Source organism: Dendropsophus ebraccatus, chromosome 4 (assembly GCF_027789765.1).
Source record: "Dendropsophus ebraccatus isolate aDenEbr1 chromosome 4, aDenEbr1.pat, whole genome shotgun sequence".
Classification (NCBI taxonomy): domain Eukaryota; kingdom Metazoa; phylum Chordata; class Amphibia; order Anura; family Hylidae; genus Dendropsophus; species Dendropsophus ebraccatus.
In genome coordinates, this window is record NC_091457.1 from 142,189,454 (window position 1) to 142,200,977 (window position 11,524).

At 46.5% G+C, this 11,524-nt stretch overlaps 1 protein-coding gene across 4 annotated transcripts in view; it reads right to left on the reverse strand.

Moving 5' to 3' along the window:
• The window catches only part of TRIOBP (TRIO and F-actin binding protein), a 48,009-nt gene that overhangs the window by 34,808 nt on the left and 1,677 nt on the right, over nt 1-11,524 (reverse strand). Inside the window, exon 1 of one of the 4 annotated variants that reach the window (XM_069967255.1) lies at nt 4,200-4,420. The exons of 2 other annotated variants lie outside the window; for them this stretch is intronic. In XM_069967255.1, the coding sequence (XP_069823356.1) occupies nt 4,200-4,205 (6 nt within the window). In that variant the 5' untranslated portion in view covers nt 4,206-4,420. Of the gene's footprint in view, nt 1-4,199; nt 4,421-11,524 lie in introns of those variants that run through there. One more of the 4 variants, XM_069967256.1, reaches the window with a different exon arrangement.

The window sequence follows — 11,524 nt, forward strand, 5'->3', positions numbered from 1 at the left end:
TCTGTATATGTGGGCACTATGTCTCTGACAAACAGAGGGGTGTCATGTGTCAGTGCCTGGCCTAAACTGATAATAAGCCATGAATAAAAATAAAGCATTGGAAAATTCTTTGCAAGGATAATGGATATATTGACACCTGAGGCCCCGCACAACACTCAGGGTTAGTAAAAGCAATTCAGTACAGGCATCTGTATGAGAGAAGACCATGACAGGAACACAAGCAATAGCATCACAATACACCACATAAATAACACACTATAAAACACAGCGCCGACATACACCTTGTACAGGATAAGCCCGATTCACAAAGAAACATCTGTAGAGAGAAGAAGAGAAAGAACAGAGTAAAAGAGACAGGTGACACCCATATACAAGGGAAGACGCCCCGGGTGACAGCACGCACAATACACACGGGATGGGCAAACATAGTAAAACCGAAATAACCAGGTGAGAACCATGAATGACAGATGTACAGTATATGATTGTGTAACACACCGCCGGGGCCCTGAAATATGAGTATTACATAACCCCAGTAGTAATGTGCAGGGTACGGTGTCAGGGATCATGGGGAGGATATGACCTACTCACTGCCATTTTTTATTCTCTCAGTGTGCATGTAATTGAAAATAAAGCTAATTTGCTATAGGCCTTAATAGAAAATTACTGATCGTTTTGCATCTGCAGCATCAATGCCATCTATGTGTCTCCATGGTAACAGACAACATACTGTAGTCTGATCCTACAGTCATATTTCTATCCCTTAGGTGTGGCTTAACTATGTTAAAAGAAAGTATAAGACTATAGGATTACCATAGTCATAGTGTGAATGTATTTTCTGTCTGTTACCATGGAGATACATATTCTGCAAAGGAGCTGTGGACACAAAACCATAGGAAATGTTTATTTAAGGTTTCGGTTTTAATTTATTTGTAAATCTCTATATAGCCAAAGTCCTGGACCCCCACCCTATATACATGCATGCTAGGCTCAGCGGAGCATATATGTGATCTGAATGCTGAGAGGGGAAGAAGCCTGGAGGATACATCTCCCCAGAGAACAAGATGATCCCTTCATACCCCTCCAACATCTATACATCCCCATACCCATTAGATGATTGGCCAGGCCTACCAAAATTGGTATACGTATAAATCCCACAGTATACATCTCACACAGTATATGTATATATCCTGCAGTGTGTGTATACATATTGCACAGTGTGTTTATATACATCCCGTGCAGTGTGTGTATACATCCCACACAGTATACGTATATATCCTGTAGTAGGTGCATACATCCCACAAAGTATACGTCTACATCCCGCGCAGTGTGTATACATCCTGCAGTGTTAGTACATACATCCCACACAGTATACGTATACATCTCGCACAGTGTGTGTACACGTCTAACACAGTATATGTATATATCCTGCAGTGTGTGTGTATATATCCCACACAGTATACGTATAGGTATACATCCTGCACAGTGTGTGTACATACATCCTGCACAGTGTATACATCTAACACAGTATATGTATATACCCCACAGTGTGTGTATACATCCTGCACAGTGTGTATACATCCTGCAGTGTTAGTACATACATCCCACACAGTATACGTATACATCTCGCACAGTGTGTGTATACGTCTAACACAGTATATGTATATATCCTGCAGTGTGTGTGTATATATCCCACACAGTATACGTATAGGTATACATCCTGCACAGTGTGTGTACATACATCCTGCACAGTGTGTATACATCTAACACAGTATATGTATATACCCTGCAGTTTGTGTATACATCCTGCAGTGTTAGTACATACATCCTGCAGTGTTAGTACATACATCCCGCACAGTATACGTATAGATCCCGCACAGTGTGTGTATACATCTAACACAGTATATGTATATATCCAGCAGTGTGTGTATACATATCGCACAGTGTGTGTATATATATCCCACACAGTATACGTATAGATCCCGCACAGTGTGTGTACATACATCCTGCACAGTGTGTGTATACATCCCACACAGTATATGTATATACCCTGCAGTGTGTGTATACATTCTGCACAGTGTGTATATACATGCCGCACAGAATATGTATACATCCCGTACATGCAGGAAATGGCCTGATCGTGTCACTAGCTGACTATGTAACGTGACTGGGGCAGCTGCCAGGACATTATACTATACATCCACATGCATTCCTGACAGGACGCCAACATATACCCCGAATGTAAGAAGAAGATGTAACCATGAAAGCCCCCCCCCCAAATGATTACAATGTGTTATAAGCATATTTCTGTAGGGGTGCGGGTATTGAGACCACAATAATTGGTAGAGGAGAAAAGATAGCTCAGTGCTGCCCCCTATGCCTGTTGGGCTTCTCCTATATAGATTGTCCCAAGGGGCACCATGGATAAATGAAGGAATTCTCCATAACCTACATGGCCTCCAAAAAGTGACCTCAGCGCCTGCTTCTGTCCGGGCCGAGTATACAGCACTCGTCTCATCTCAGACAGCACTATGGCAGCTCCGCGGACCGCCAACAAACAGCCGAGGGAAGCAGCCACCACCTGATGACTTCCTGCCCTGGACCCTCTATGACGTCCTGAGCCCCTCACAGGTCATAGGGACACGGGGCGTGCTGTTCCTGAGATGCTCGGAAGCCAACACCATTACACTAGAGGAGATGGTGGACGTCAGCGCTGGATCTGCCATATCATTCCCTTTTTTTTACTGCTCTGCTATCAATATAAAAAACTGAAATGTTACAGCAACGTGGCCCCCAACCTGTGTGAACAACACCCTAGTCATGTGTTCCTAGAAAACCTGGATATCAACACACAGGCCAGGGTGTGCCACCCATCTTTCCCTGTATCCTGAAAGGCAATACCTTACAGCATCTTCCTAGGCAGACACTTATAAACGCAGTATGGCAGACAGGTCACCCAGCTTTCCCAGTATCCTGAATATCATACAGTATCCTCCTAAGCAGACAGATTTAGAAGCAGTATGGCTGACAAGTCACCCAGATTTCCCAGTATCCTGAATATCATACAGTATTCTCCTATGCAGACACTTATAGAAGCCACCAGACAGGTCACCCAGCTTTCCCAGTATCATGAATATCATACAGTATTCTCCTATGCAGACACTTATAGAAGCCACCATGACAGACAGGTCACCCAGCTTTCCCAGTATCCTGAATATCACACAGTATTCTAATATGTAGACACTTATAGGCGTGCTATGGCAGACAGGTCACCCAGCTTTCCCAGTATCATGAATATCATACAGCATCCTCCTATGTAGAATTGTATAGAAGCAGTATAGCAGATAGGTCACCCAGCTTTCCCAGTATCCTATCATACAGTATTCTCCTATGTAGACACGTATAGAAGCAGTATGGCAAACAAGTCTTTCCCAGTATCCTGACTATCACACCATACAGCATCCTCCTATGTAGACACTTATAGGATTGCTATTGCAGACAAGTCACCCAACTTTCCCAGTATCCTGAATACCATACAGTATCCTCCTATATAGACACTTATAGAAGCAGCACTGCAGGCAGGTCACCCAGCTTTCCCACTACCCTGAATATCATACAGAATCTTCCTATGTAGACACATATAAAAGCAGTATGGCAGACAAGCCACCCAGCTTTCCCAGTATCCTGACTATCACACGATACAGCCTCCTCCTATGTAGACACTTATAGGCGTGCTATGGCAGACAGGTCACCCAGCTTTCCCAGTACCCTCAATACCATACAGCATCCTCCTGTATAGACACTTATAGAAGCAGCACTGCAGACAGGTCACCCAGCTTTCCCAGTACCCTGAATACCATACAGCATCCTCCTGTATAGACACATATAGAAGCAGCACTGCAGACAGGTCACCCAGCTTTCCCAGTACCCTGAATATCATACAGCATCCTCCTGTATAGACACTTATAGAAGCAGCACTGCAGACAGGTCACCCAGCTTTCCCAGTACCCTGAATATCATACAGCATCCTCCTGTATAGACACTTATAGAAGCAGCACTGCAGACAGGTCATCCAACTTTCCCAGGCGCTGACAGGAACAGCCAGAGAAAGTTACCGGACTTCCCCTGAGAAGTACCAGTGAGTGTGTGCGGGAGCTGCTAGAGGAGAGCGCGGCCGCTGCTGCACCCCGTGCCCGTCTCACCGTCATCTCTCCGGTCACTGCTCGGCCTCCTCCGCTCCGCACGGCCCCCGCCTCTTCTTACGGCTTCACTCAAAAGTCGCTGAAAAGTCTCTTAACTTCTTATTTCTTGTAACCTTTCCCTTGTGGTTCCTATATTTTTTTTACAAACTTCCTGGGAGGGGACAGGAAAACTACCCCAGCGAGGAAGGAGGAACCAGCGGCGGCGGCAGCAACAACGGGGCGGGAGGAGGCGGCGGCCTGAGAGGAAGTGTGACACCACAGGAACTAACACTGTGCGCACCGGGGGACTACTGCTCCCAGCATGCCAACTACAGGAACTAACACTGTGCACACCGGGGGACTACTGCTCCCAGCATCACAACCACAGGAACTAACACTGTGCACACCGGGGGACTACTGCTCCCAGCATCACAACCACAGGATATAACACTGTGTGCACCGGGGGACTACTGCTCCCAGCATCACAACCACAGGACCTAACACTGTGCACACCGGGGGACTACTGCTCCCAGCATGCCAACTACAGGAACTAACACTGTGCAGACCGGGGGACTACTGCTCCCAGCATGCCAACTACAGGATATAACACTGTGTGCACCGGGGGACTACTGCTCCCAGCATCACAACCACAGGACCTAACACTGTGCACACCGGGGGACTACTGCTCCCAGCATGCCAACTACAGGAACTAACACTGTGCGCACCGGGGGACTACTGCTCCCAGCATGCCAACTACAGGATATAACACTGTGCACACCGGGGGACTACTGCTCCCAGCATCACAACCACAGGAACTAACACTGTGCACACCGGGGGACTACTGCTCCCAGCATCACAACCACAGGAACTAACACTGTGCAGACCGGGGGACTACTGCTCCCAGCATGCCAACTACAGGAACTAACACTGTGCACACCGGGGGACTACTGCTCCCAGCATCACAACCACAGGAACTAACACTGTGCAGACCGGGGGACTACTGCTCCCAGCATCACAACCACAGGAACTAACACTGTGCACACCGGGGGACTACTGCTCCCAGCATGCCAACTACAGGAACTAACACTGTGCAGACCGGGGGCCTACTGCTCCCAGCATGCCAACCACAGGAACTAACACTGTGCACACCGGGGGACTACTGCTCCCAGCATGCCAACCACAGGAACTAACACTGTGCACACCGGGGGACTACTGCTCCCAGCATGCCAATACACAACCACAGGAACTAACACTGTGCACACCGGGGGACTACTGCTCCCAGCATCACAACCACAGGAACTAACACTGTGCACACCGGGGGACTACTGCTCCCAGCATGCCAACTACAGGAACTAACACTGTGCACACCGGGGGGACTACTGCTCCCAGCATCACAACCACAGGAACTAACACTGTGCACACCGGGGGACTACTGCTCCCAGCATGCCAACCACAGGAACTAACACTGTGCACACCGGGGGACTACTGCTCCCAGCATGCCAACCACAGGAACTAACACTGTGCACACCGGGGGACTACTGCTCCCAGCATGCCAATACACAACCACAGGACCTAACACTGTGCAGACCGGGGGACTACTGCTCCCAGCATGCCAATACACAACTACAGGAACTAACACTGTGCACACCGGGGGACTACTGCTCCCAGCATCACAACCACAGGAACTAACACTGTGCACACCGGGGGACTACTGCTCCCAGCATGCCAACCACAGGAACTAACACTGTGTACACCGGGGGACTACTGCTCCCAGCATGCCAATACACAACCACAGGACCTAACACTGTGCAGACCGGGGGACTACTGCTCCCAGCATCACAACCACAGGAACTAACACTGTGCACACCGGGGGACTACTGCTCCCAGCATGCCAATACACAACCACAGGACCTAACACTGTGCAGACCGGGGGACTACTGCTCCCAGCATGCCAACTACAGGAACTAACACTGTGCACACCGGGGGGACTACTGCTCCCAGCATCACAACCACAGGAACTAACACTGTGCACACCGGGGGACTACTGCTCCCAGCATCACAACCACAGGAACTAACACTGTGCACACCGGGGGACTACTGCTCCCAGCATGCCAACTACAGGAACTAACACTGTGCAGACCGGGGGACTACTGCTCCCAGCATCACAACCACAGGAACTAACACTGTGCACACCGGGGGACTACTGCTCCCAGCATCACAACCACAGGAACTAACATTGTGCACACCGGGGGACTACTGCTCCCAGCATCACAACCACAGGAACTAACACTGTGCACACCCGGGGACTACTGCTCCCAGCATCACAACCACAGGAACTAACACTGTGCACACCGGGGGGACTACTGCTCCCAGCATGCCAACTACAGGAACTAACACTGTGCACACCGGGGGACTACTGCTCCCAGCATCACAACCACAGGAACTAACACTGTGCACACCGGGGGACTACTGCTCCCAGCATGCCAACTACAGGAACTAACACTGTGCAGACCGGGGGACTACTGCTCCCAGCATGCCAACTACAGGAACTAACACTGTGCACACCGGGGGACTACTGCTCCCAGCATGCCAACTACAGGAACTAACACTGTGCACACCGGGGGACTACTGCTCCCAGCATGCCAGTACACAACTACAGTAACTAACACTGTGCAGACCGGGGGACTACTGCTCCCAGCATGCCAATACACAACCACAGGAATTAACACTGTGCAGACCAGGGGGACTACTGCTCCCAGCATGCCAATACACAACCACAGGAACTAACACTGTGCAGACCGGGGGGACTACTGCTCCCAGCATGCCAATACACAACCACAGGAACTAACACTGTGCAGACCAGGGGGACTACTGCTCCCAGCATGCCAATACACAACCACAGGAATTAACACTGTGCAGACCAGGGGGACTACTGCTCCCAGCATGCCAATACACAACCACAGGAATTAACACTGTGCAGACCGGGGGGACTACTGCTCCCAGCATGCCAATACACAACCACAGGAACTAACACTGTGCAGACCGGGGGGACTACTGCTCCCAGCATGCCAATACACAACCACAGGAATTAACACTGTGCAGACCGGGGGGACTACTGCTCCCAGCATGCCAATACACAACCCTAATCTCCTACAACGCAGCAAACATGGCTGATAAGCAGGAGATGGGTGTTGTAGTGCACCTGGGAGATATGCACAGTGATGTTTGCCTCAGTCCCCTCTTTACCTTCCAGTTGGCTCTCTCTGTTAGTGTTGGTTGTTTGGGTCATTGGGCTATGTTCACACCAGAAGATTTATGTACAAAGTAGATGCGATTCTACCAAATCCTCATCTTGCTGCAGAGAAGTCCGCTGTGTGTGCACATATCCACATATACTAGCATAGGAGGCGGCCGCCATATGGTTCTGACTTTCTGTAAAACAATATGCAGCCAGAACCTGCTGCTATGGTCCTAGGGCTGGAGCCACACAGGGAGATTTTCTTATTGCATTGCAAATCCCACCTGGTTTTTTATTTTTTTTTACCTGAACCTGACGTAGACTGAGTTTCGTAACCAGCATTATAGCGTACCTTGAATTAGAAAAAACTTTTGACATGTCGTGATCAATGGTCATCTGATTGTTTAGGCTGCCAGTGGGAAACACCCACCCCCGTGGTCCCTCGTTGACTTTCCGCCTGTCCCATAGACTTCATTCTCTACTGTGGCCGATTCCGCCATCCGCCCAAAGAATTGACGTGTGACTTCTTAGGGCGGAAGATGGAATCCGCCCAAGTAAAGAATGAAGTCTACGGGACCGGCAGAGGGGGCGAGAGACCGAATCCATGGCAACATGTCCGCGTGATTACCTTAGTGCAGGGATGGGGAACCTTTAGCCCTCGAGCTGTTGCAAAACTACAATTCCCATCATGCCTGGACAGCCTTAGTGTGCAACGGCCCTTAAGGACGTGTTAGCTTTAGGGTGCCCTCACACATTCTTTTTGTGTAGCGTTTTTTAGGCCTCCCAAAAAAAAATTGCTAGAAAAACGACCAATGCTTTCTTCGATGCATTTCCTTGCATTGGCATTTTTGACTCTCTGTAAGAATGATCTTTTTTTGTGGTTGAGGTGTTTTTGTGTGTTGAATTTTTTTTTCCTCTACCATTACATGATCTAGCCTCTGGACCACAAATGGTGACAAAAACGCAGCATACGAACAGCAATGGCGTTTTTGAGACAACCAGACCAACCCCATTGAAGTCTATGGGAGAAAAAAACGCCACAGTTTGCCAAACGCCACTGCCGCTGGCGTTTTGTATTGGAGTTTTTCCTACATTTTAAGGCAGTGTGAAGCCGGCCTTAGGCTGGGATAACACAGCGATTCCCAGTCACACGGCCAGTTATTAACGTGTCACACCCCCCGTTACTTATAAAAGTGAATGAGGTGGTGCTGCGACCCACAGGTGGCCCCAACCACTGCCCCACTCACTTGTATTATTGAAGCGTTTGCACGGCCAAAAATCGTCATGTGTCCCCAGCCATATTCTGCAGGTCAGTGATACTAAATGTGCCCCATAACCTTCTAATTTTTCTTTCTAAAGAGCCCTGTAAGGAGCTGCTATTTTTTTGCTGGGTGGGCTGCAGTTTTTATACATACAATTTTATTATTAAATTATATTAATATATTTTTTAGACTTTATTTAAACTTGAAAGAAAACATTTTTTTAGAAACACCCCCCCCCCCCCCCCCCGCGTGCCTTTTCGGGAATTTAAACATGGGATAACTTAAATTGATCCCTTAAAATAACATATTATATAGGTTGTTGTAATCGAGTAATTCCATATGTGTGTATGGGTATTTTAAAAGAACCAATCACCTCCCTGGTAGAGTGGGATTTGGCCCCAGCACCTTACAGTTCGGCAATTTAAAAAAATATTGATAGTTAATCCCCCGTATCGCACCTGGTAACTAGGCATAATGGCGGAGCCACAGCGACATGTAGTCACAAGAGATTGGCAGTCTGAGTGCTGGAAACAATGCAACACCTAGGCTGTCAATCAAGTGTGAGTGACTTGGAAGAGGGTGGAGGCATGCTACTAAGGCTCCACCCCAATGCCTAGTTATTATTTGCTGGGACGGAGGATTAAAGAACGATATTTTGAAATTACCATCATGGCAGCTATAAGGTACTGGGGTACTCAGGGATATGGTTGGTGTCCTTAAAGGAAAATGTGTTTTTAGATGACCTATTTTACCTAATTTACATTTTAAACTTTTTTCTTTATCTATCTATATATATATATATATATATATATATATATATATATATATATATATATATATATATATGCTTTCAGGAATATCCCAGAACAATTAGAGACTTGTAGCCTCGGGTATCCTGATTCCAAAGTTGTTTCTACTTTCTTCACACACACAATTTGGTTTACTATCGCTATACCTTTCATTAAATATCCAGACGGGTGGGAACTTTATTGCAAAATGGAGTAAATGCTAGGCTCGGGTGGGGGGGGCTTAGTTGCTTAGGTGTCGTGAATAATGTTTGGCTGTGTGATTATGAGGCTCCTAATAAAACCCCCGAGAAGAGCATTCACCTCCAAAAGTTGCCACCCATCTGACTATTTACTGAAAAGTACAGATAGTCTACTGATCGTAAAATCCCTAATAGTCTGCAAATGAGGAGGGAAACAGGTTTGTCTGACATGTCAGTGATGGCCAATTGATCCCTAATATAAGATGATCACTTCCTATAGATTCACTCCGGCCCATGTCTACACAATGATGGGATGGGAAAGGGAGGGTCCTGAGAGAGGGATGATAGATTAGCATGTAATTACCGAGATAAAAGGAGCTGTCAGACTGGTACTCCCTGTTACTATACAGTTACTATACAAGGTCTCAGGGGAAATTACTTATTTTAAATCCCTTTAAATTTTTTTTTTTTTTTTTGTACATTTTTCTACACAAAGAAACTATTACTATACAAAAGAGGCACTGTCATTAAAGAGGCACTGTCTCTTAAGGGGGTTGTGAACGCAAGCAGTTTTGCAATAAACTCGCTTTATTATTATTATTTTTTATGTTTAAATCAGTGTTATACATATGGCCACTAGGTGTCTCCCTTCCTGTTATACTGTGCTCTGTGCTTCCTCTATGCTGATATTTGGTCTTTTCTCACATTCCTGATCACATTGAAAATGTTGTCAAGTTGTCAGGGATCATTTTATAGAGCAAATTTTGAGAGAAAAGGTTCAATATAACCTGAAATTTATTCATGGAAATCTCTGCTCATTCTGAGCTAAGTAGTCATGTGGGCGGTTCTACTTTGAATCACTTAGCAGGACCGCCCACATGACTACTTAGCCCAGAATTAGCAAAGATTTAGTGGTCATATAAAACTAAGTCGCATGTAAGTTACACAACTCAATTTGTGTGACTTGCTGTCATGAGACATTATAACTGAACTGCGTCATCATTAACTAACATTATGAGCATCATTGTGCGGTCTTTGGGTAGATATTTATCAAGCAGTCATACAGTAGCCCATAGCAACCAATCACAGCTCAGCGTTCATATATTCATGAGCACCTTAAGGGTATAAACCCACACACCGTATATGCAGCAGATATGCAACAAATACGCAGCAGATTTGTTGGTACAGATTTGATGCTGTGTTCAGTTATTTAGATCTAATCTGCTGCGATTTTGCTGCGAGTTTGCTGCGAGTTTGCTGCGTATCGCAGCAGTAAATATGCTGCATATACGGTGTGTGGGTTTATACCCTTAGGGTACAAACCCACTTGACGTATTTGCTGCGTGAATCAGTCTTAAAAATAAGCAGACAAAACGCAGGTTGGCTTTATACGATTGTTCTGCATTAAAATACGCAATTGCGTATTTTTGAAGCGTGAAGCTTGTTGTTAGCAAAGCATCAGTTGTTAACAACCTGTGTGAAAAACGCATGTAGCTTCATGCTTCAAAAATACGCAATTGCGTATTTTAACGCAGAACAATTGTATAAAGCCAACCTGCGTTTTGCCTGCTTATTTTTAAGACTGATTCACGCAGTAAATACGTCAAGTGGGTTTGTACCCTTAAAATGAAAGTTGAGCCGTGCTTGGTTGCTATGGGAAACAGGACATTTTTACTGTAAGACCGCTTCATAAATCGGCCCCTTTATGTTGGGCGACCAAAGTCAGCTCCTCCTGGTCTCAAACATCATGCTTGCAGATTGTACTGCCTTTTCAATGGGGAGAGTTTCCCTTTAAGGGGCTAAAAGATTTTTAAAAATAAAGTTTAGGGCTTAAAGGGCTTAAGCCCCTTAGACAATA